Below are 26,055 nucleotides of genomic sequence, written 5' to 3' on the forward strand. Positions count from 1 at the left end.
ATGGGGTTGGGGTGGACAAGGAGGTGCACAGGGAAAGTGCAAGACCACAGCGACGGTGCAGAGGTAGAGGTCTTGTGCAAAGATGGTGGAAGGATAGACGTCGTGCCCCAGACAAGACTTTCAGCCCCCACACGGGTGTCCTGGAATGTGGCACTCACCTGGAGCCCTAGCTTGGATGAGACGGCAGCATGGGGACTTCCAGGACCCCCAGGGTCAGCCAGGGTGGCCATGGGCAGAGGGAGAAACGCTGCCATGGGATGGGGTCTGCCTTCTCCACCGAGCCCCAGCCGGCTCCGGGCACGCTGCGGCCGCTGCAGATTTGCTGGATTACCACCGTCTCGGGCGGCAGCGGTGTATGTTATTGCTGGAAGGTTCACATTTTATCATTTAATCAAATAAAGTGCATTTGTGGATTACACAATCATTTGCAGGCCCTGATAATCTTTTTCTGCTTAGCTCTGCACTAGAACCGAGGAGGCAAACAAAGACATTTGTAGCTGTCATTGGCGGCCCTGGCTTCGTGCCAGGAGCTCTTACTCCTTGGGAAAACTGGTGCAATTTGTATTGAAGAACATCTTGGCGATCGTGAAATACTAGATATTTATTTATTTGGCCAACCAGGAGGCTTTTAAGCTTTTGTTCCCAGTAAAACAATAGAGAAAATATTAAGGAGGAGGAAAAAAACACCCTAAAAATTCCGTCTGCAAAGGGCTCAGAGTGAAACAACAAGGTCCACAAGAGGGTTTATGGGGACAACAGCATGGGCCAGATGGGTGCCAAGGCCACCCCTTCCTCTCTCTGCACCCTGTTGCAGCACGGAGATGTCCTCCAGTAAAAAAATTCATCCCAAAGCAGGAAAGGATCCATGACTGCTGTCCAGAGGGAAGAAGGGGGACCCTGACAGCACCAAGCTCCTGGGGAGAAGAGTGGATTGAGGGGACAAGAGGAGTCAGCTCCACTTCTTGCACTGGCAGGGGGCTGCAGGCCAGAGCACAGGGTCCCCTCCAACACATCTAACATGGTGCCACCATGGAAACCCAGCCCATCTCTTTGGGTAGAGAGACCTTAAGGCCTTAAGAAGACTCCAAAAGCAACAAAAGCCCCACTACATGTTAGACTGGAAATTTTTGGGAAAACATTAGCTCAATACAGTTTCCATACCCATCACTGTGCTCACCTGCCTGATGCTCAGCTGCCACCAGCTCCCAGATGGCCACCAGGACGGTGTTTGCAGCTACAAAATACGGGGAGATGAGAGTCTTTTTCCTGTTGCCACCAGTTAAGTCCATCCAGAAACCTGAACAAAACTCAGTTAAAATGTGATTTTCTTAAACATTTGAAAAGTTGGTAAAAGAAAACTTTTTTTTTTTTATGAGGCAGGGAAAAAAAAGATCAAATCAATCTTTGTTTCAGTGGCGCTATGGCTAAAATAGTGGAAGTTTAATACTTTCTGCTGCTGGTCTCTTCACTAGAGAGTAGGAAACCTGTGGGAGAAAGCTGAAAAACTATCAGGTTTATAGTAAATGCAGAGAAAATATATGTTTATGTTCTGCAGTACACAACCAGCCCCAAGACCTCAGGAGGCTGGCCCCAGGAAGGGAAGACGCTATGAAAAGAGGAGGGAAAAAAAAAAAAGACAGATTAGTTTGTGGTTTTGTGCTATTTTGGTCTGTGTGCCAGGGATGGACCCACCAAACTCACCTCCTTCTGCCTGGGAACATCCCCCAACACCTGTTGGGGACAACCAGTGTCACCAGGGAAGGTCACCACCATAAGGAGGGTGCCGTGGTGGCTGGCCACTGATCTGGGCTTCCTCTCCCAGTGCTTTGCTTTAGGATCCTGTAATTTAGCTTTGCAAAGCTTAAAGACCAGGTGACAGAAAACAGGATCTCTGACAGTGTGCAGAGCCTGCAGAACAACTGCAGCACCACCTCACCACCGTGTACCTCTTCCCCTCTGTCCCCAGATACTTGTGCTGTCACCCCATTGTGTCCCCACAGGAGGAAGGAGTAGGATGGCCAAGAGGGAGAAGTGAAGCTGTCCCAGCCCTGGTTGGCTCCTTTTGACCCCAGCAAGCAGTGGTGCAGCCGGGCAGGTATTTACCTCTTCTTCCTCACAGTGTAACAGGATCAGCTCCTCTGCATCGGATCAGCAGCTCCGAACACTTCGAAAGGCGATGACTGAAATCCAACAGTTTAAAACAATTCAATATGAGCTGCCCAAGGAAGCAGATGATGAAGAAGCCCCCTCCCACCCTGCATACATCCTCCATCCAAATCCCCCCATGAGTATCCAAAGCAGCCCCCAGGGCCACCTTGGGGCTGTAAATAGCTACAGCTTGGGGTCCCCATCCCCACACATGCACTTGACACCCCCAGTGATGCTGGCCCATCCCAAGGCTGTTTTGCATCATGCCACCCCAGCACTGCCACCGGTTCGATCGCTGCTCCTGGGAACAGCCCTTCCCCAAAGCCACCACCTCCCCCGTCTGCATCGTCCCCCAAAACACAGGCCAGACACCGGCTTTAGCAAAAATGTTTAATCTCTCCTTGATGCGTGTGTTTATTTACAAGTACTAAATCTGAAGAACATTAAAATAGGAAATAGCAGGATATTTACACGATCAAAGGGGTTTTGACCAGCCGCGCTGGCCTGTTGCTTCAAGTCTGAAACAATCACAGAAAGATAATCAGGACTCCGGATTTTTGAATTTTTTTCCCCATTAATTTTTTTTTTTTTTTAAACTACTAAAATTCTCTGCCTTTCGCCGGGTCCGTGTTATGTTTCCCCCTGCTTTCTTAAAGGACAGCTCATTGTGCACTTTGGTCGGGACCGGGTGAGCTTGGGGGGAAACTCTGCTCCCCATCCCCCTGCTCCCCGTCCCCAGGCTGGGGCCAGCCCTGGGGGGACACCAGGGCCAGGCATGGGGGACACTTCCAGGCTGGACTGCATTATTATTTTTTTTCCAAACCCCAAACTGAAGAGAAAAGGCAACGTGAGCAGAGAAGGGCAGGGAGGGACCCGCTCACTGCAATGGTTGGGGAGCAGCCTGCGGGGTCTGACTACCTCCGACAGCGGGGGGCAGAGGGAGCTCCCCCAAACACAGGCTCAGGGCAGGGGATGCTTCTCCATCTCACCCCATTTTGGGGCACAGGTGACACCACCAGTAAGAGGAGTCCTGTAAATGCTTCCCAGCCTCTCCCCGCCTTTCCTCATTCCTAAGAGCCAGCCCGGCTCTGCCCCACGGCAGCCCAGCTCTGCCCCCCACCAGGCTGGGGTGAGGGGGGAAGGATGGGCTGCCTGGCACAATTAAGGACACTGGGCATCACGCAAAAGGCAAAGGTAGCACCAAGAAGCGCCGGAGGCTGCGGGCAGCATTGCAATGCCCACCCCACCGACTGCTGCTAACGGGACCCTGGAAGGGTGGGGAAATGCTGGGGGGATCCTTTGGCAGAGCAAACCACAGACACCCCAAAGCTCACCAGGAGGAAGCCACCAGGAACACATCTCCACACCACGGGCTCTCAGCACCGTCATGGGGTGGGAAGAGCCAGGCCATAGCAGAAGGGGGGCTCACCAGGGGGAGCCCAGAGAGCACAGCCACGCCATGGCACTGCCTGGCACAACACCCCCAGAGACCTCCCTGCTGCACAAACCCAACCCAGGCCCACCACAGCCAAGAAACACCCACAGCATTGCTGCCAGAAAAGCTACAGGCTAATAAACCCTCTACTCTTAACGGTGCTTCCAGCCCTCATTCGCCACCAAGCAAATTTTCAGGGGGATGCTCTTCGAAACGCATCTCCATCCTCTCCAACCAGCAACAGGGAGAATCCCCCCACCCCCTCTCAATCTCCAAAACCACTAACGCACTTGGCTCCCTCAACAGCAACCAAAGCTCCCCAAGACGCTCTTACCACTGCAACAGGCAGGCCCCACATCAATTTTGGATAGAGACTTCAAAGCCACCAATCCCACCAGATCGCAATGACCACTAACAGACGGCCGCTGTCCTCCGGGCAACTTGCAGGACCTCTGCCAATGCCACCCAGCTGGCAGCAATGTGAGGAAGAACCTTTGGGCCAACCTTGCAGCAAAGGGAGCCACGGGCACCCCTCGGCCCCATCACAGTGGTAGCAAGTTCTGCAAAGGACCCCCCCGAGAGGATTTTGTCCCACCGGAGCACCCAGGGAGGCGCTGGCAGCCAGCGGTGGCCCCGGCGTGGGGCAGGCGGGCACACAGCTGTCCTTTAAGGCTCTCCAAGTACCACATTTGAGACGTGAACGTCTGAAGTCTTTCTTTTTGCTTTGCTTTTGTTTTTTTTTTTTTCTTTTGGACAAGAAAGTGACAAATTAATTTCAAATAAAAAAAAAATAGGTAACAGGTCTAAACAAACCTCTAATATTCAACACTTGCAGTTTTTTTGTTTTATGGTTTTTTTTTTTCTTCTGTTTCTTAAAAAGATCAACTCAGACTAAAATCTAGCACAGTCATGCAACAGCCCACAGCTCTCAGAAATCCAGCGACAGCTCGGGGTTCGTAGGTTTGGGAAACAATTATTACTTCTTCTTCAAACATAGTTTTGCTGTTGTGGTTGGGTTTTTTGTTGCTGTTGGTTTTTGTTTTTTTTTTAATCAGCATCTTCTCCTTTCCCTCCTTATTAAAACAAAACAAACCCAAACAAAATTACAACATAACAAGAGATGTGCAGGCTTCAAACGATTGTTCTGCATGGTGAGAAAGGCTTGGAAATTTCTTCCAGACCATTTGGTATCTTTTTTTTTTTCTGTAGTTGTTGTTTGTTTTGTTTTAACTGGCTGTGTAAATTCATTTCATATTTATATTGGTTCGATTCTCCTTCAGTTAACTATACAGCACCCCACTGGGGCACGAGAATTAGATTGTAACCACATATATATATATACACACTTTTATTATTATTTTTTTTAATTAAAAACTTCATTATTTCTCCCTCTCCCCCCCTTAACTTGTGATTTAAGGGAACGGACAGAAATCAGCTGGGCTTCTTTCCACTTGGATTTCGACAGCCACCCGCTCCTGGCAGAGTGCGGCCCCGTCTGCCGTGGCCCAGGCAGCGACGGGAGCTCTTGGTACAGAAAAGGAAAGGGGGTTGCTCATTTTTTTGGAAGTTTTTGGTCACCTGCTGCTGTCCAGGGCAGCATTCGGCACCTTTTCATCTCTGGAAAGCACAAACCCACAAGGACCTGACATTTCCAAGGGGGCAGCCGAGGGAGAGACCTCGGGTTTCCAGCGAACCCCCCGGCAGGGTGGAGGTGGCGGAGGGGAGATGGGGTGACAGCAAGGAGAGAAAGGGAGAGAAAGAAGGAAAAGATAGAGAAAGAAAGGTCAATCTTGGGTGGAAAGTCCTGCACACATTTAGGCTTCCAGGGTGGAGGAGGGGGCAACAGCCCCATGGTGGCCAAACATCCCAGTCCCAACATGGGCTGGTCACCCAGTGGGGTTTACCGGGGGCATCCTGGTCAGAGAAGCAGAGGAGCTGCCTCCCCTTTCCCCAGGGATCTGGTCCCTTTCCCCTGCATCAGCACAAAAAGATGATGGAGGCTGGAAAAAAAATAAAGGGGCTTCATTAAGGCTGCTCCAACACCAGGGGATCTGCCAAAACCCACCCAGGCTGGCTCTCCGTGAACCCTCCCGACAGCCCCCAAGCCCCCCGCAGTCATCCCCTGCCCCACATCGTCCCGGGACAGGCAGGGGTGGGCAACGCTTCCCAGACCTTCCCGCAGCCACCAGACCAGGAAAACGAGGACGAGCTCAACAAAACACCGACTATCCCTTGGTGATCCCCCAAGGAAATTAAAACCAACCTTGGCATCTCCCTTCCTCTCCGATCATGACCTCCAGAACCACTCCAGCAGCATTTAAATAAGAGCACCTACTCAGCTAACAAAACTCCCACCTTTTTTTTTTTTTCCTTTTTTTTTTTTTTTTTTGCACTAAACAACATTCAAATAAAACATGGCACAGGACGTATTTTAGAAATATCAAAGCTCAGGGATTTCTCCCTTTCCTGCCCACCCCTACTGCCCCCACCCCCAAATCTCCCCAGCATCAGTCCTTTAGCTTATTTTTTAAAACCATTTTTGTTAGTTTGTTGCAAAAAATTTAGAACCTTTTTTTTTCCCCTCCCATTTTCTGTTATAATTTTTTTTCTTTAAATTAAAAATTTTGTCTGTCTCGTGTAAATTGTGCAAATATAGCAGTTAACACTAGTGGCAGAAGGCCAGAGAGAGAGAGAGAGAAGGGGGAAGAGTCAGAAAAAAGAGAGAAGAAGAGGAGGAGAGGGGGCAGACAGCTGGGGGGAAAGAGGGGAGAGCAAGTCAAGTACAGTAAAAACAGGAGCCCACCCACCCTCCCTCCACCAAAGTAACAACAACATCCAAACGCCGTCCTAGAAAGCCCCGCGGTCCCGACCCTCCTTCCTTGGGGGCTCAGGGGCTGTGCCCGGGCGAGGGATGCCCAGTGGGTCCATGGGGCAGGCCACCCCCTTCTCCTCTGCCCGGCATCGCCTCTCTGCAAGGTCCCTGCTGCATCCCGCTGGGATCAGGGGGTTTGTGTGTGTCAGAGGGTGCTGCTGTCGTCGGGATTTGTTGTTTTGTTGGGTGTTTTTGTTTTGTTTTTTTTCCACTAAAGCGCGAGGTTTCCTTGTTCGTCCGTGGGAAGCGTGCGGGGGGCATGGTGGCTCCTGCAGGTCCATCCGGCCCCAGCCCCAAAGTCTGCTTCTGCCCACGGCTGCCACCGGCCGGCCCTCCACCTCCTGCCACCTCCGCTGCCCGGGATGCTGGCACCGCGCCGCCGCCTTCTCAGCTGCTTAAGGCCATTGTGTCGATCGCCTGCTCCAGCTTACTCCTCAGCCGCTGCCGCCGGGCCTGCTCGTCCTTCTCCAACGCGGCCAAAATCTGGGGGAGAGAAGGGAGAAGAGAAGGTGAGGAGATGCCCTCCTACCCAACGTGGCTCCTTGTTGCCCGTGGCCACGCTGGCTCATCGATGGCATCAAGGCATGGGGAGGTTGCCCCATGGAAAGCGATGCATGTTCATTCCCATCCCTAATAGGGCCAGGAAAAGGCCAAAGGAAGCATGAGGACACCACTCTGAGTGCTGCCACCCCACAGATTCTTCCAGGGCACCCAAGGGGCTGCAGGAACACCAGGGACCTGCCTGACACTAACAAGAAGCCAATGTGCACGTAGGGAAATGAAGACAACGAGCATCCATCATTGAATGGAAGGTGAACCCAAAACTCAAGACAACACCACCTTCCCATCACATCCATGACTCCAACAAACCTATAACGTCCTAGGGAAGCAGGGGCTGCATTTCAGAGACCATGTTCGTGACATGTACTGGTTCCATGAGCAAAAAAGAGACCAAATCCACAAGGCTTCAGTCGCTGCCAGTGGTTGTCTCTCCCCAGGATGGAGAACTGGGGAGCACTGGGGTGATGGAGGCAAAGACCAGACGGATGCACCAGCAAAACCTGCCTCGTGGGAAGCCCTCAGTCCTGTGCAAGGGGTGCACCCACAGACATCTGAGGATGACTTTTCTGCCTTGAAATCACCTTTCTCTAAACAAGCTCCTGGCTGTGATGACAGATCACAGGGTGAAGGGATGGTCCCCTGCCCCGGGCTGGATGTGGCCGTGCCCCAAAGCTGAGGAAGGACTAGTGGCAGTGGGAGGGTAGAGGACAAGGCTCAGAGTAGGGAGAAGGGAGTAATGAAATGTAAAACGAAGGGGCAGTTGCCCTTCCAGCAGCCAGGAGTCTCGTCTCACTAACATCATGCCAGCAGAGCAGAAAAGCTGATTTAAAAAAAACAAACCTGACAGAAATCTCATCTCCTCGGGTGAGCTAGTTGAGAGAGCAAATTTTTTGCAATTAAATATCAAGGCATCCGTCAAAGGGGACTTGATTAACCATTTCATTGGCCGCATAATTGGAAACAAACTGTTGTATAATTAATAGACTTACTAGGAGGTAGGCAAAGTCCATCAGGAGCCCTACAGGTAACTTCTTAATGGGGAATCAGCTCCCTTTGATTAAGAGCTGCTGCAGTGCCGGCAGGTTGTGGAGTGGCGTGCGGGGCGTGCTGTGCAGCATCCACCACACTGCCGTGCAGCAGCCTCCAGCCACTGCCAGGCTCTGGGTCTCTGCCAGGTTTTTGGGGACAGGACCAGGCTGATCCCTGCCTGCTGGGGCAGTAGGAGATGCCCATGGGTAACCCATTCCCAAAGGAAGGGGGAACGCTGCATCTCGGCACTAGCATCAGCTCCCCAGGAGTGGAAAATTCCCCATCAAGAGCTGGGCACATCTGATTCACCTCCCCTGGCAGCAACGACCCCGGGCTACAGCTGGACTCACAAGGGCTCATAGATTCTACCACAAAACCTGCCACCGGGGACACCACCCCACCATCCATCTCTGCAGCCACTGTTGGCCATCACACTACACGTGGAATAAAATAACTATAACAACACTCATGCAGAAATCAATACCCCATGTGCCTGAAAGGTGGCTGAGCTGGAACCAAACGAGACTGGTTCGAGAAGTGGAAGAGGAGCCTACTCCCCCCACCCTCCTCCTCTCCCAATAAGACAGCTGTGTATCCGGGGATGCCGAGGTGTCGAAAGATTCACAACCTGCCCCTGCATTTATCTGCTCCTCTTTGATCTCAGCCTTATGGAAACACTGCAGTCAAAGGAAACCTGTGCTGAGCACAGAGACACCCAGGTTTGTCACCTGCTGTAAGGAGCCAGGACCACTGATTACCAAGATGCAAGTACCCAAATGAAAATTAATTATGATTTTCATTCACAGCCAATGACAGCATATTATTGCACTGAACAACAGGAAAAATTATTCTCTCCCATTTTGCATCAAAGAGGGTGCAATCGGGCTGCATATAATTGTGCTTAATGAATGAAAACAAACAAAGGGAACAGCTGCGATTTATTAATCCCATTACAAATAATAAAAGAAGTTCCTGAGAGCTGTGAACACACTTGTGATGCTCGGAGAGCAGGCGACAGCAAGACACTCAACAGATGTCAGGCTGCCGTTAGTGGGCAAGAAGAGGACCTGTGCCCCCACAGAGCAGCTCATTAATGCCCCACAGTCCCCTCCCTACTCTTGCCCAGGGCTTGGAGGATTTAGTTAAGGCTTGGGGGACTTCTAGCCTGGAGGAAGCAAGTACTTGATGATGGCTGAGGGATGATGGCTGCCCTGCCGTAGATGTAGATCCTCCATGCTGCTCCTCTTCCACTCTCTTGGTAGCCACAGAGCTGTTGTACAAACTCTAAAACCCCAGAAACCCTTCATGGCCAACTCATCACACAGAGTATGGGGGCCTACCAGATGTACCATCCCAAGTCATCTGGGGAAAGGCACAGAGGACCTACCAGCATGGTCATCAGTACACGGCTACCAGCTACACAGTGACCACCACATGGCACCTTCCCAGGCACTGGGGTTTCCTCCCATCCCTGTAGGCAAGCCAGGCCCTCCTCCTCCTCACTCCTGCAAAGCACCCAGATCCACAAGGATTTTGGCCACCACAGTGGTCCCACTGCTGTCCACACATCCAGGGCCAGGTCTGCTACAACCTGCCCATGGACTCCCTAAATTCACATCTCAAAGAGGCACTGGGAGATGCCTCTCAGGATTGCTGCAGGGTATGACAGGGACCCCGTTCCCTCTCAATGTGGGAGAGAGGCCGGCTCTCCCGGCTCTCTCCAAGTGAGGAGATGTTCTGGCACTCTGTCATCTAAATAAGCCACCTTTTAAAATACAGTCGTCGGTCCTCTTTATTGGGACAATAAAGCTTATACTATCATGTTATATGTAGAGTTCCATATTTTACTGTAGTTACATATTTTATTTTATTGCTTTAATAAAAAGATGCGGGGTGTGGATTTGAGCAGTGCTTTACGAAGTTCATTTGTATAAATTACAACAGAGGGGTTTTTAACCACTCTTACTGATGTTCACAAAGCAAGCACTGAAGAGGCCACCACATCCTCTAGCATCCCTGGGGAGCGGCGCCAGGCGCTGCCTGTATAATCACATGGTGGTGGTACCGCCACGGCGCCGGCAGATAGGAGAGGTGAGGAGGGGAGGCACACTGAGATAACACCGCAAACCCTGCAGCCCCACAGAGCTCATGAGCCAAATGTGTAGAAAAATAGGTGTTTCCCACATATTTGCTGCAGAAAATATGGGGAATGACGCGCTGCCTACACCAGCGCCCAGCTCCATGCCTCCCAAGCCTTTCCTTCCCCACCAACTTGAGCACAGACATGGGCTACCTGACTCTCCCACATTTCACAGGGTGTTCTTCTATCGAAAAAAAGCAGGGGACTGCAAAAAACAAGGCCAAAGGGACACGGCTCACAGCCCAGGCTTAACTCCCCATCGCCGCCTCTTACCTCATCCTTGTACTTGGTGATGTAGGAGTAGATCTCGTGCAGCGCGCTCATACTGTTGAACTGGCTGAGGTGTAACCGTGACTGCTCCGCCAGGTACGCACTCATGTCCTGGTCACTGATCGCTGGCATTTTAGCTATATCTGCATAATATCTGCAAGGAAGACACCAAAAAGTGGATCAGAAATAGGGAAAGACAGAAGGAGATGGGTGCCCACCATGATGATGACTGAGAACAGCCACTGGAGAGGCAAGGTGGAGAGTATCTTGCTTCCAAGGAATGACTTAATGTGATGACCCAATATAACACCACCGCTCATCAACATCTCTGAGCACTCTGTGGAGCAGCCAGCATCATTAGGATCATGCTCATGATGGAGAAGTGCTGAGCCCAGCCCAGCTCACCGTGCTGGAAAGCCAGGAGCCACTGCTTGCATCTTGCCTTCTCCTAAACCACATATTTTTCCTCCTTCCCAGCCCATTGCCACATTTTGCCAAGAAACTGCATCTGCCAGAATCCTCCATGCCTGCAGCAATCCATAAGGCTTTGCTACTGTTCTCCTAAGGTTGCTGCTTTGCTGAAGCCAGTGATGCCCCTTTGCATTCAATCAAATACTCAGTGTGCAAACATGAGACAAGTTCACATCCAGCCCTAGCAGTGACACACGCCTGTGTGGTTACAGCCTACTCAGCAGCAGGCGTCCAACACAGCCTACCACTGCTGCTGGCCACGCTCAGAAGCTACTGCTCACCAAAAAGCTACAAGGAGCTCTCCTTTTCAGCGAAAACATGCAGACATGTTTGTGAAATCAAAGGATCCCGGGCAGCAGAGGAGGTAGCTGATGTCTTAGGGCATGCCTGGGCCAAATGACTTTGTGCTTTCCTGCCTTCTTATCCTTCTCTGATGGTTGCTACCAGCAAGACCCTACCTTACATTTCCTAGGACACCTTAAGGTTTGCAGCTCCATCCCATAGCTGCCTCACTGATATGCTCAGCAAATACAGGGAAACATAGACATAGCTTATATGGTCCAGAATGGTAGTGGGAAATCAAGCACACCAAACAGGATATTCATCAAAACCACAGCATCCCATCACAGCAGGAGGGTTACACCAAGCAGATGCACCAGTGGACTGGGTGCTGAAGTCCTAATGGAAAGCTGGGTCGTGTCCACATGCCTCTATTAAAAAAGAAACCCTACCCATGGCAAATGAGCCCTGGCTGCTCCCACCACCTGGAAATACAGAGTGCCCAGGTTTGCTTTACTCCTTATGATTCCTCCAACTACTCAGTGAAGTTTCTGGTACGGTGATTAGCATCATTAGCATCATCAGCTGAACACTGAGGTGGAACACGGCTGAAGCACTTGAATAGGAGCAGATGGCAGCCAGACCACTTGAGGAGATAAATACGAGGATCCACTCCATCCCACGGTGCTAGTGATAAAATACTTGGGCAGTTTTAACAAGGAGGCTCATTCACACCCAGAAAGTGATGCGAGAGATTTTCTGGATGCTGCCAAGAGATTGTGGTCTGGGGTGAGGCATCAAGACATCTGCTATGCCACTAGAGAGACCACCCCCAGAATGACGTCTCCTAAAGCTGACATTACTTCTACCTGTGCTGAGGAATATTAGGGACAATACACCCAACCTTCTCAGTTCCAGCCAGCTTTGATTAGCAAAGAAAACCCATAGAGATCCTCCTGGCCACCCTTTAACGCCACAGGTGAAGGCCTCTGTGGGGCAGGACTCATGGGAGATGAATGTACAAGGGAGACATGCTAAAGAAGAAAGCTCTGTGGCTGCCACAAGATGTCCAGGTAACATGCAGCAGTTTTATGTTCCCAGTTTTATCATGACACAGAGGATGGCAGGAAACCATCACTTTTCAATACGAGCGTGCACAGCTCCTGTGGACAAAGATCCCAATCACACCCACCATTTCAAGAGGACACCTACCACAGCCATGACCCCAGCAGCACTCCTCTTGGGTTTCCCCAGGCTCCCCACCTCCCAAGCCCTTTATCGTTGCTATTCCTGCCTCAGACTGGCAGGATGCCCTTTTTTCAGCTGGTGCCTGAAACACGGCGACAGACAGACCTGCTGCTGGGACTAGCAGTCCCACTCAGCCGCCCACGCATTGCTCCCATCCTGCCTCTGCAAAGCTTTGCGACAATAACTGTGCCAAAAGCCAGAAATTATGCCGATTACGTCGTAAATCCCTGCAGCAGAGGAATGGTGGGGGACGCAGTCACACCCTGCACGGGGCAGCTCTTGCCCCCTGCTCAGCTGCCTCTGGGACCAGACCAGCAGCAAGCGATGGCAGGAACATCTGTCACCGGTGAGATCTCTTGTCTCCTCCCCCGGGACACAGTATGTCTAGACCAATGTTTCACTCTGGAATGGTTTTATACCTTTTTTTTTTCCTCCGGGCACACACAGAGCTGAATATTTTTGTCACAGAGATGGCAAGGTCAGAGAAATTCACCTTATGAAGTTTGTGATGTTCCTACAAGACCCCACTCCAAAGCCCCGTCTAGCCCCCCGCAAAGAAATTTCTCCTGTTACCAAGCAGCTCACCTCTCATCTCAGCCATCACATTTCAGGGGCATCTTTTCTTCTGATCCAAGCCCTGTCCTTCCTCAAGGGAAGAAGCTTGTCTTTGTACCTGCCTGCAAAGCACCGGGCATGCCGCTGTGCAACAAAAATAACCGTGTACAAGCGAGTATCCAAAGGATGATTTAGGCTACAAAGTCCCACGGTTGCAAACTAGAGAATATGATGCTTATTGTTGCCTGGACATCTTTCATTTAGTTCATTCCATATCTGGTCTAGATGCTGAGAAGAGGGAAGGGCCTTCAGTTGTTTTATTTTTAAAAAAGAGCATAATCTATAGCACAGCATAGGGGAAAGTTGCATGAGCAACCTGCAATCTGCCATTTTTTAAGCTTGATGAAGTTCCACTTTGCCACACAGCAACATTTTAACAGAAGCTCTATTTGGAGGGCTTTGGAGGACATCTCCTAGGTTTCTCTCCCAAAAGGATAAAGCTAAACACAGCATTATGCCTAAGCGCATCAATTTGCAATCAGTAGCATTCAAACCCTGAACCTGTAACACTGCATTAATTCAGTGGGACAGAAGGATGTCTCTCATCAACTAACAGTGAACGTGGAGGGTGTCGGAAGGAGTCAGGGGACCTGCTCCCCTCCCTGCTCCTCGGCACAGTGACAGCAACCTGAGCACTGCCTCAGACCATGTGGTCTCATCAGGATCCCAGGTGAGATGTACAGATGGATGAGAGATGAGAAATGGTAATTTTCAACCATTTCAGCAAAACCTGCGTGTATTGTCACGATACAAAAAAGGCACTTCTCAAGTCCAGGGCTGAGTTCTCATTGCTCTTCGAAAGCAATCAAGGGAGGTGTTAGCAATTCCCTAGCACAGACCAAGTTTTTGCAACAGAAAACATCAGACAACCTAAAAGTGGAGGTTGCTTTTAGTAACCCTTCAGTCAGTCATAAACAGCCCTGTCAGTTATTGCAAACTAATTCCAGGACACAATCACAAGAAAGCATCATCTCCCAGATGAGAGGGATCACCTTCCACACACGTTAATACACTCCCTCTTCAGACAGCTGCCAAGAGGAGTCCTCCCAACCACCCAAGTCCCCACACCCACGTATACCCACTATAAGTTGTCCAGGTGACACAAGAAGCTATTGCCAAGTCTACTCACCTTTCTACCCAGCTCTTGTAGTTGGGGATGTCCTTGGCGTACAGTAGTTTGTTGGAGGGAGAGTCTTTTCCCAGCTTGTGCTCAGAAGTTGAGCAGGAGTCCATGAATGTCTGAGCCACCACGGATAGGCAGGCATCAGTAATACTGTTCTTGTGAATGTCGAACACAAACTGGGGGTTCTTAATCACATTCACCCAAAAACGTAGAGGTAGACTGAGGGAAGAAGGAAACAGAAATCAGCACCTGATCGGAGCCAGGGCACACACATCTCCAGTAGTGGAGGAGGAGCTCCCCATGACCCAGAATTGGACAGGATGCTTTTCCCAGTGCCCCAGGAATGCAAAAAACCTGGGGTAAATGGCTATTCCACTCTGCCCCATTGTAATACCACCTCCTCTGCTCATCCCAACACGGCCATAGCTCTCCGTGGAGGAATTCCTCAGCACTGCCAACATCTCTAAAGGGAAGCACAGATCTGTGGTTTCTCCAAGGATCCACTCATACTGAAGAGTCCTTGCTTAGCCCACGGTCAAAGCAGGCACGGTCCCTTCTCTCGCATCAATAAGTCTGCCTACGGTGCTGTGTGGCATTTCACACATCTATCGTGGAGGAGGAGGGGGTTAACTGGACTCCTCGAGGGACTCATTAGCACATTTAACACCAGAGAAGAATTTAGGCAGCCTCAGATGCTGGAAATGAAGCTCTCAGCTGTGGAGACAGCGGGTCTTCTGGTCAGCCACTGACGGGATGTTTACTGCATACTGACACACGTGCCACCCTCTATAGCTCCATCTCCCAATCCCGCTGCCCTTCTCCTCTCCCAGGAGTATCTCAAGGTCTCCCCCCATCAGAAAGCCTCTCCGCTCTGTCATCCCTCAGCACCAACACCCGGCGAATGCTTTTATCTTAGACAAAACACACTTCATTCCCCAGGACTTTCCTAATGAGGGTACCGGGTGCATGTACATATTTCATTTGTGAAGGGAATGGCCTCAAGAAATTAGCTCCACACATCGAATTAGCGCCCAGAGATAAGCACAGGCATTAGTATGCAGGAGCCTGCATGCCCAGCCCCTGCGGAGCGGGGCTTCTTTTTTTCCTTCCTTGCCTTTCTCTCCTTCTTTTAATATAGAAAGCCAAGTTATAAATCAGTTCCAAGCACTTCCGCGCTCTCACATCTCCATTTAAGAATGTTTCTTTTCCTGCCCTGCTAATTGCCAACAGTTACTGAACTATACAAAAGCAATTTGGCTGCCATTTAACAAATGCCAGACACGGGAATGTACGTACCCGTCTCCAGTAACGGCAAGATCAGAGAGATGGAATCAGTGAGGCAGCAGAAAAGAAAAATGCCGAGGGGGGGTGGGGGGGAGCTGGGGAGCAGGAGCCAACGCCTGCTCGAGCCCTGGCCCAAGCAAGGCGCTGACGGAGGCCTCATCAGCCGCTCCGCCCCGCTTTTCAGGAAGCAATTAGCGGAGCCGATGGGCTGGCTCTTTGGGCGAGCTTATGGAGGATGCACACACAGCTCTACCCTGACTTCGTTAGGGCACGCTCAGCTGAGCGACGGCAGGGAGCGTGGAAAAACCTTTAGGACAAGCGAGACAAGAATTGGGGCTGGCATCTCCGAAAGAGCCCGGAGGATGGAGGAACCAGAGCAGCGTTTGCTCAAGGTGAGATGGGAACAGAACCGCTGAAGTCCTCGGCTGACTCCAGCCACCTGACAAAGCGTGGTGCCCAGGATTTGGGGATGGAAGCGCTGAAGGAACCCTGCATTCCTGGGATTTTTCTGCTGCAGGAAGGCATGCAAGGGATTTACCCACCCCCAAAACACAGAGATATGGGCCTCTCTTGTCCTGGATCATTCCCAGGGACGTACTTCTGCTCTCTGTGGGAGGGGTAGGAAGTATCGTTAGCTGTGATATAGTTATCAACCCTTCCTCCGTCCTACTGCCCCTCTCCATTACCAGTTACTCTTCCAGGTGTGCCTGACATCGTAATCATTGATCTGATGCTTATCAGCTTGTTCATCCAGGAAATCAAACATGTATTTGATGGCGAGGGGCAGCGCGCTCCCACGATGTGCTGTGCTGAAGATGGTCTCAAACAGGTCATCCACGAACTTCTGCAGGGTGCCCTGAGGAGGAAAAAGAGGGAAGGGTGGCTCAGCAACACCCAGTGCCAGCTGAGATGAGTCTTTAACTAAAGGTCAGGCTTTAAACCGATTTCACTTGTGTTCCTAGCACTTGAAAAAGCAGCACAGTCTGTGTAACTCTACTGGTTCTCAGTGGTTTATGCTGGGAAACAGACACTGCAGTGATATCTCCTTCACTGCATGATCTAGCATGCCAAAAGCATACAAATAAAAACACCCTACAAAGCAAAAACCAAGTAGATGAACATTATAACATGGTCTTTATTTGGGTCCCGTTAGGGTACCCAAGACCTAAAGACAAACATCACTGAACAAGCCGTCGTCCCATGAGGCAGGGAGACAAGTCACAGGGGAGATGGCTGAGCCCAGACCCTGTAATCCTGACCCAGTGCCCTCAGCACAGCCCTCTGCTCCTCTCTGGGGACATCTCAGACACACAGCACCAGGCTTGGCACTAAGAACGGTTTTGTATGTGCTGAGGGAAGGGAAACCCGCTGCAATGCCAAATGCCCCAGGTAATTACCCTTCCCACATCACTGATTTTGCAACTTTATCCCAAAGGGGATGAGGCGCCTGCCCCAGGGCACCTCTGCTTTGCAGTCCAGCAGCTGCTCAAGGATACAGGGAACAGTAAAAACGACAAAGGGTGTAAAAAACAAATAGGAAAAGCCACTCAAGATATATTCACTGAGAGTTTTGACACACAAAATCATCACCTCCAGCTCAGGAAAGCCCAAAGACAAAGAGGGAGGGTAGCTCCTCCTGTGCTGAAGCAGAAGGCTACTGTAAAAGCAGTGTTTACCACTTTTGAACAACCCAAATCACTGCCCCTCCCCATCCAGATGTGAAAAGCCAGGCGGCAGCTCTGTGTGCCCATGCCATACCTTGGTGGCTAGCAGGCGGGTCAGGTAGATTTCGGAGACCATCTTGCTGCCCCGGTCACCCTCCCGCTGGTCCATGTGGTCATGGTTTTTCACCAGGTGCCAGAGCTTGGTTCCGCTCTCCAGGTCAGGGGTGATCATGGGGGTCCGTGAGCGCAGGCTGTCGGGGCTGCTGGCTGTCCGCAGCATGCTCTCTGCAACCACCAAGCACAAGGGGACACTCAGACCCTGCCCGCTTCCACCTCACCCCAGCCCCTCTGTCCCCCTTCCCTCCACTGGGACTTCAGGCTGTATCACAGCTGTTGAGCTTTGGGATCCAGCCTCTGCATTCACCATGGATTGGGAGCTCTGCCGGCACCATCCTCACAGCCTGTTGGGCCACATAAAAGCCTGGCTGATGTACCGGGGCTGGGACCATCGTGGAGGGTTTCTGCAAAAGCTTGTCCTATTCCCAGCACACAAGTGCCAGGATCACAGACACCTTCTGTGTCAGTCTGAGCTGACCGTACTCTTCCCTTCCAAACCAACGCTGAAATACACTTGCCAGCACGTTCGCTGGAGTCCTCAACTCTGCTCATTTAAGTGCAAAATGCCTCTCTGTCTATTTTAATTAGATTTCAGGGGAATAAAAGGGAGGGGGATCCCTTAGCAGCAGCCATCTGACACATGTCTTTCTCCCCTGAGTCTGACACGTTGCAAAGAGAGATGGCTCTGGGGGCATCTGCTCCCTCTCTGACACCAGAACAAATAGCATGGTGCAGGAGACCCAGGGGTTTGGAGGACCTTGTTCACATGAGCCACAGTTACAATCACCTGCCCCGTGCCTTGGTCTGCAAGCCCAGCCCGGTGCTGCCTCCCCTGCCAGCACAGTAGAGGACGCCCCTGCGCGCTCACCATATCTGCTGAGGGACTTGGTGAAGGTGGAGGAGTTGGAGATGTTGTACGCCGAGTTCTGCTTGGGCACCAGGGCTACTGAGGAGCCATCCGTCACCTGCGGGCAGAAATGGTGTGAGCAGGCTGTGAGAGGCACAGAAGGAAGAGCCCCACAGCAGGGAGAAACCAGCCCAGGAGGGATGAAGCTACACTGCACCCCACCCCAGGGACATCCATCTCCTATATATCCACTCCTGCGACAGACCAGGGGCAGGGGTCAGAACAGGAACACACCACAAACCTTGACATGAAAATGGCAGAGTCAAGTCAGAGCAAAAAACAGCCTCTACGAGTCCTGAAGATGCCCTGTTTAGTGCTTCCTTGAACGGAAGGACCATAAACATGGGGACCACACAGGAAAAGTGACTGCAGACCTCCTGGCCATGCACCCACACAAGCAGCCTGATCTAGAGAGCCAAGCCCAGGCCCTGATCGGTCTGAGCAGGGAGAGAGAAGCTCAAGCTCAAAGCAGCTGGTGACTGCTCAGTGCTTTCCACCACAGACAGCCTTACCTGGTAGTGGGCCAGCGTGTTCAGCCTCTTCCAGTCATTGTCAATCTTTGTGGTGACATCTTCGTCCTGTAGAATGATCCGGGCCATCCTGCCCTGCCGCCACTCTGTCCCGATGAGGGAGAAGGGCCCGTGGTTAGTGGGGGGCTTGGAGCACAAAGCCAAGGCGAGGGTAGGAGCGCAATCTGTGCATCAACACAAGAACCCTCCCACCACTTTTTGAACCCCAGGACTAATGACTGTCAGTATTATGTTGGGCAAAAGCTGTTTCTAAGTACTCAAGGACAGACAGCATCGATTTGACCCTGGCAACTGTTTCCTTTGCTCTCCTCTTCTTCATTCTCTTGCCCCTCCTTTAAGAATAGGACTATTAACATTGTTTTCAACTATGGCTGGCCTTCTTGGACCTCAGCCACCTCAAGCCTGCAATCTAGACCACAGCCAGAGCTGAGAAGGTTCCTCTTCCCATCCTCTCTACTGGCAGGAGCCACAATCTCATTCCAGGGATGCCCACACACAGTCACTGCCACCAGCACAGCAAAAGTGCAAGCACAAGTGCTTTGGTCCTGCCAAGACCCCTCTCCTGTAGGAGATACGGATTTTCTTGCCTTGAACAGTTTTTTTGGCACTTCTGCTATTGGTCACATCCCTGCTTCCCACAGGGAAGTGCTTCACCTCTCTCTTACCCAGGTCCATGTCTCCGGCTTTGGGTCGCTGGGAATAGGGCACCCCCTTGTAGACAGCATCCAGCAGCTTCTCTTTCACCTGCGTGATGGTGTCGCAGTTCAACACCTTGACGGGGATCTCTGGGGCGTTCTCATTCTCGGGGTTCACACAGTTGAGGGTCTGTGCAGCACAGAGGGGCAGAAAGACTTGAGTGAGAGGATGTTACACGCTGGCTGCAAAGGCAGGTCCAATGACACTGGGCTACAGCTGTCTACAAGCCATGTCTTCTCACCGCCTGGTCAGCTGCAGAGGTGAAGCCATGGGGCCTATTCCTGCTCTCCTTTTCTGCCCACTTCTCTTCCCCAATACCCAAATCTCCAACCATTCCCAGAAAGGCAGCACAGTGTCAGTGGAGATGGAGGTGGTGAAGCACCAGCTGCAAGCTCAGGCAAGAGAAGGGCCTGGCTTATCATTCAGCTGGTCAGAGAAGATGACTCAGATGGAGGAAGAGAAGTATTTCTCCATCTCCTGCAGTAATCTCAAGGCTCTAACTTTGATGCTCACCCAACGTGCGCCGCTGGCTGCTCCAGGTAGCACATACCCAACAGCATCTCTGTCCCTGTATTTGTCAGAGCCATGGGGTTTGTTGGGAGAGGCGCAGAGGGGGATTCAGTTCACGCCTGGCTTACTCAGCTCCATGGCAAGAGCAAGCTGTGTCATGCAAAGTCCCTGAATCTGACCCTAGCTGGGATGGGTACCACACAGACAGGCTAAGAGGCACCCCAGGGACACTGGAGAAGAAAGAAAAGAGACAAACCACTCTCTGTAATTTGGGTACATCCAAGATCTTGTTAAATAGCTGGACCTAGCAGTTCTAGTAAGCACCAGTACCAGCAAGGCTCCTGCTTGCACTAACCAGCATTTTGTAGTCAATCTGCTGCCGGATAAGCTTGTCTTCACTGAGGGAGTACCGAGCCTCTCCTGTGATGGCATCAATGGGTCCCTTCTCCATCTGTTGCTTGATGGCACAGTAGAGCATGAAGAGTGGTTCCCCGGCACACTCCTGCAGAACAGAGGATGGAGGAGAGGGAGAAAGAGGGGTGAGAAGGTGCTGGGCACCACCCTTGCCGTTCAAGAACCACCACTGTGTCAGGAGCCTGCTGTGTCCCTGCAGCATTGAGCCCCACATGTGGCTTTATAAAGAGTCTCCAGCCCTTGCTCAAGCCAGCAAGGAAGGGGGCACATGGTAAAAGTCATCTCATGGAGGAACACATTCTCTCCATTCAAGGCTGCTGGAGGTTGTCTCCTTGTTTACCAAGCCCTAGGCTCAGTTTCCTGGATTTTCCAGACAGTCCCCAGTGAATTCTGCTCATTCTACAGGCCAAAAATGAGCTAAAAAGGTAAAATTCAGGGCTAGTGCAGAGTAGATTGTGTCTGGGGACTTTGTATATGGGATATGGCCTGTCTTTTCAGCTGGCCCGGCCAAGAGAAGCACCTGGGGACTGGAAAGGGCATGCTGCAGTGGGATAGCCTGGTGGTTCTTGCCCAGGAATCACAACGCAGTTCTGGCATCTGCCAGGAGCCCAGTCTCACATGAGAGAAGGTGACAGGAAGTTTCTCCATGTGACAGCTGGGCACAGCCAGCCAGGTCCACTGGGAAGGAAAAGCAAAAGAGCAACTCACTCACAACCCTACTCCGAGTCTCCAGCTGATGGAAGGGACCAGACAGTAAGGTTACCTACAGTTAAACCATTTGCCACCTACATGTCCCCAGTGTCAAACCCCTATAGTCAGAGCTGGTTCTAGCCACCAGCCAGAGTCACATCAGCTTCTATCTCCAGATGGGAGGAAGGGAAAGGTGAAACTGGACACGACACTTCCCCCGAAGATGCTGGAACTGCAATGACTCAGAAATAGCACAGGACCCTTCAAGACTGGAGACACCAACGAGCCTGGAGCCATGAATTGGCATAGGAGGGCTGGAAACGCACACCCCGTTACCACTTAGGGCCCAAGTCTCTCCCCTGAGCTGCATCCCAAGGAGTCCTTTCAGATACAGACATTAGCCCCAAGGGCAGAAAGGGTATGATGGGAGGAGAGAGGATGGGAGGAAGTACCAGCAGATTTTACCCCACCAGTCCTCGCCCCTCCCTCCCTCCCACCTCACAAATAAATTGTACTTTGGTGCAAAGTGCGGCTGCTCTCTCTGTCACCATATGCTGTTAGCATCTCGTTAGCATCTGCGGTAATTAAAGAGACAGCTGCTAACGAGCAGGAACAGGCATACATCATCCCCAGACCTTCCGACAACATGCCTGTCTTTGAAATTATGTTTCATTTGCAAACTTGGCTTCATTAAGTCAGCTTAGAAAAGTGAGAGAACCCAAGGTGGGTGCTACACTGCGCGGTACCGGCTGCCCGGCACGGCGGAGAAGATGACTCAGATGGAGGAAGAGAAGTATTTCTCCATCTCCTGCAGTAATCTCAAGGCTCTAACTTTGATGCTCACCCAACGTGCGCCGCTGGCTGCTCCAGGTAGCACATACCCAACAGCATCTCTGTCCCTGTATTTGTCAGAGCCATGGGGTTTGTTGGGAGAGGCGCAGAGGGGGATTCAGTTCACGCCTGGCTTACTCAGCTCCATGGCAAGAGCAAGCTGTGTCATGCAAAGTCCCTGAATCTGACCCTAGCTGGGATGGGTACCACACAGACAGGCTAAGAGGCACCCCAGGGACACTGGAGAAGAAAGAAAAGAGACAAACCACTCTCTGTAATTTGGGTACATCCAAGATCTTGTTAAATAGCTGGACCTAGCAGTTCTAGTAAGCACCAGTACCAGCAAGGCTCCTGCTTGCACTAACCAGCATTTTGTAGTCAATCTGCTGCCGGATAAGCTTGTCTTCACTGAGGGAGTACCGAGCCTCTCCTGTGATGGCATCAATGGGTCCCTTCTCCATCTGTTGCTTGATGGCACAGTAGAGCATGAAGAGTGGTTCCCCGGCACACTCCTGCAGAACAGAGGATGGAGGAGAGGGAGAAAGAGGGGTGAGAAGGTGCTGGGCACCACCCTTGCCGTTCAAGAACCACCACTGTGTCAGGAGCCTGCTGTGTCCCTGCAGCATTGAGCCCCACATGTGGCTTTATAAAGAGTCTCCAGCCCTTGCTCAAGCCAGCAAGGAAGGGGGCACATGGTAAAAGTCATCTCATGGAGGAACACATTCTCTCCATTCAAGGCTGCTGGAGGTTGTCTCCTTGTTTACCAAGCCCTAGGCTCAGTTTCCCGGATTTTCCAGACAGTCCCCAGTGAATTCTGATCATTCTACAGGCCAAAAATGAGCTAAAAAGGTAAAATTCAGGGCTAGTGCAGAGTAGATTGTGTCTGGGGACTTTGTATATGGGATATGGCCTGTCTTTTCAGCTGGCCCGGCCAAGAGAAGCACCTGGGGACTGGAAAGGGCATGCTGCAGTGGGATAGCCTGGTGGTTCTTGCCCAGGAATCACAACGCAGTTCTGGCATCTGCCAGGAGCCCAGTCTCACATGAGAGAAGGTGACAGGAAGTTTCTCCATGTGACAGCTGGGCACAGCCAGCCAGGTCCACTGGGAAGGAAAAGCAAAAGAGCAACTCACTCACAACCCTACTCCGAGTCTCCAGCTGATGGAAGGGACCAGACAGTAAGGTTACCTACAGTTAAACCATTTGCCACCTACATGTCCCCAGTGTCAAACCCCTATAGTCAGAGCTGGTTCTAGCCACCAGCCAGAGTCACATCAGCTTCTATCTCCAGATGGGAGGAAGGGAAAGGTGAAACTGGACACGACACTTCCCCCGAAGATGCTGGAACTGCAATGACTCAGAAATAGCACAGGACCCTTCAAGACTGGAGACACCAACGAGCCTGGAGCCATGAATTGGCATAGGAGGGCTGAAAACGCACACCCCGTTACCACTTAGGGCCCAAGTCTCTCCCCTGAGCTGCATCCCAAGGAGTCCTTTCAGATACAGACATTAGCCCCAAGGGCAGAAAGGGTATGATGGGAGGAGAGAGGATGGGAGGAAGTACCAGCAGATTTTACCCCACCAGTCCTCGCCCCTCCCTCCCTCCCACCTCACAAATAAATTGTACTTTGGTGCAAAGTGCGGCTGCTCTCTCTGTCACCATATGCTGTTAGCATCTCGTTAGCATCTGCGGTAATTAAAGAGACAGCTGCTAACGAGCAGGAACAGGCATACATCATCCCCAGACCTTCCGACAACATGCCTGTCTTTGAAATTATGTTTCATTTGCAAACTTGGCTTCATTAAGTCAGCTTAGAAAAGTGAGAGAACCCAAGGTGGGTGCTACACTGCGCGGTACCGGCTGCCCGGCACGGCGGGAGCACCAGGCTGGCCTCAGAGCAGTGAGCCCCCGGGGACTCCTGTGGCACCCCAAACCCACCCCTCCAACCGTGGCAGGGGAGTTGCTTCTTTTGGTGGCTCGTAAAATCTCCTTCCGAGTCTGCGGGAGAGGTGTGGATGGAGGAGGGCTCGGAGCAGGACTCCTGCTCACACCTGGCATGGCTGCTCCTGCCTCAGCCCACAGATCTCCCCCCTCCGCTGCCTGCAGCCCTGCACCCACCTCTGGGGATCCCCACAGAGAAAGGTGGTCTCTTTCTGACCTGTCAGGCACCCTAATGTCAACCCAAACAGCCCCTCTGCCCTGTTCCCCTGACTCCGCGCATCCTCCATGTTACAGCTCGGCTTCCCCACCTGTCCTAAATGTGAGTCCTACCCTTAAAATCCCAAACTGCTCTCTCAACTCACTGTCCCCACTGGCTCTCAAGGATCTGGGCCAAGAGGCTGCCGTGGGTCACAGCTCACTGAGGCACTACAGGTGAGGATGGTTTAGGGCTCATCCCCGACAGAGACCACCAAAATGAACGGGGACCACAGAAACCACTACCAGGAGGCTCCCCCAGGATGATCTCACGATCTCCATCAGGTGAGACACAGGCAGGGACCACTGAGATGAGGACAGGAGGCTCCATAGGTTGATGGAGGGCAGCTTGTCCCCCAGACACAGCCATGCCCACGCTGCCAGCTCTGATGGAGTTTCCTCACTGCTGGGGGCCTGAGCAAGGGGAGGTTTGGGGGGTTCTCCATGTGACCCGAGCTGGAGGAGGGTGACTGCAAACACCCCCACGGCACGGCACATCCACGCCTGTGTTGGTGTGTGTGGAGTGGGCTGAGGCGAGCCAGCCAACGCTCAAACTGTCTTATTGACTAGATCTAGCTCATCAGGCACCTAATATCGTGCATTTTTCAGCGCTCGTCTTGATTTATCCCTCTCCCTTTCCCCAGGGTGTCTCATTAAGAGTCTGATAAATGCTACTACAGGGTCCCTGTGAAAGCGCCAGCCCTCGCTGGCTCCCCAGGCTGCTGGCCTTGGGCAGGGGCTGCTGTCCTGTCCCATCCCTCGTCCCAGCACGTCACGACGCCGAGCACCCAGCCCTGCTCCGGGCAGGTTTGCCGAGAGCGGATCTGGCAGCTGGGCACACGTCCGCCTGCCTCATTTACATGCACAATTACCGCGGTTTGGTGCAAGGCATATGTTTCCCTGCTGGCAAACTGTCTGCTGTGATACCTCTCCGGCTACTCCATGGGTTTTCTCCTGCTTTTGATGCTACCTGTGATCCTCACTGCCAGGAGACAGGCGGAAACAGCCCCGTGGGTCTCCTCTGGTGGGGCCGACCCAGGAGAGGCCATGAGCATATCCTCAAGCCTTCTTCTAACTCAATCGACTCAAGTGATGGAGTTTCAACCTCCTCCCCAGGGAGATGATCCCCAGTGTAACAATCTCACAGCCAGCAGGTTTATCCAAACCTTTGACATATGCTCCTGATGCAATGGTGCATCTAGATCAGACTTCTCTCTCCTGCTGCTACCACCCAGAGACTGCAGGTGATTTCCACTGCCAAAGCCATGGCTTAGCCAAGGACTTTATAAGAGGCATTGCCCCCATCCCAGGGCACATGAAATAGCCCAAAACAGCTTCTGAAGGAGGTGAAGGTGCCCTATGACCTGTCCACAGGGAGACACCAAGGGCATCAGGTCCTGCACATGAATGCAACATCCCCAGATGCCACTGTGGGCATTCAATGGCTGTGTCCTGCGCTTTGCTCAGCCAAAGCACAACCTTGTCCATTTCAATGAGTGCTGAGGGAGTTTATCCACAGCAAGAGCTACTCTTGCTTGTCCCATCGACCCTGCAGAGCCCAAAGAGCCATCTGCTGGTGTCCTATCTGATCCCAACAGGCAGCACATTCTACCTGATCCCACCGGGTACTGCTGCTGCAGGGGCAGAGGGTGGCCCCGCTGAGCAAAGCCCCAGCCCAAAGAGGTGTCAGAAGGTTTGACATCTCCCCACAAACAGCACAGCTTTTCTCCTCTCCTACCCCTGGAAGGCAACCTCCACTGCACGCTACAGTTAGATTTTTATAGATACAGGCTATCCCTCGACGGAGGCAAAAAGCCAAGTGCGTGTAAGTGATATTATAAATCACCTCTCGTTGACGATCACTTGAGTTCTGCACAGACTCCTGCTCGCTCTCATCTCTTGGCTGGAAATGGTTCAAACCCTCTTTATCTTAATGAGGGATGAAATCCCACAAAAACGGCTGCGTGCCACCCAGCCTCGCTGCGCTGACGCCAGGCAGGATCCCAAGAAATGGCTCTGCTG

General features: G+C 51.9%; 1 protein-coding gene across 1 annotated transcript in view; it reads right to left on the reverse strand.

Annotated features, from left to right (window-relative positions):
* Positions 1–2,524: 2,524 nt before the first annotated feature.
* The window catches only part of PLXNA1 (plexin A1), a 127,621-nt gene continuing 104,090 nt past the window's right edge, over positions 2,525–26,055 (reverse strand). The window contains exons 24-32 of the mRNA XM_014946778.1: positions 22,200–22,346; positions 19,359–19,518; positions 18,676–18,779; positions 18,125–18,221; positions 17,234–17,424; positions 16,162–16,331; positions 14,198–14,410; positions 10,459–10,609; positions 2,525–6,938 (exon numbers count right to left, since the gene is read on the reverse strand). Of these exons, the coding sequence (XP_014802264.1) occupies positions 6,843–6,938; positions 10,459–10,609; positions 14,198–14,410; positions 16,162–16,331; positions 17,234–17,424; positions 18,125–18,221; positions 18,676–18,779; positions 19,359–19,518; positions 22,200–22,346 (1,329 nt within the window). The 3' untranslated portion in view covers positions 2,525–6,842. The remainder of the gene's footprint in view (positions 6,939–10,458; positions 10,610–14,197; positions 14,411–16,161; positions 16,332–17,233; positions 17,425–18,124; positions 18,222–18,675; positions 18,780–19,358; positions 19,519–22,199; positions 22,347–26,055) is intronic.

The sequence above is a fragment of the Calidris pugnax genome, unplaced genomic scaffold (assembly GCF_001431845.1).
Source record: "Calidris pugnax isolate Ruff unplaced genomic scaffold, ASM143184v1 scaffold81, whole genome shotgun sequence".
In the NCBI taxonomy this organism is placed as follows: domain Eukaryota; kingdom Metazoa; phylum Chordata; class Aves; order Charadriiformes; family Scolopacidae; genus Calidris; species Calidris pugnax.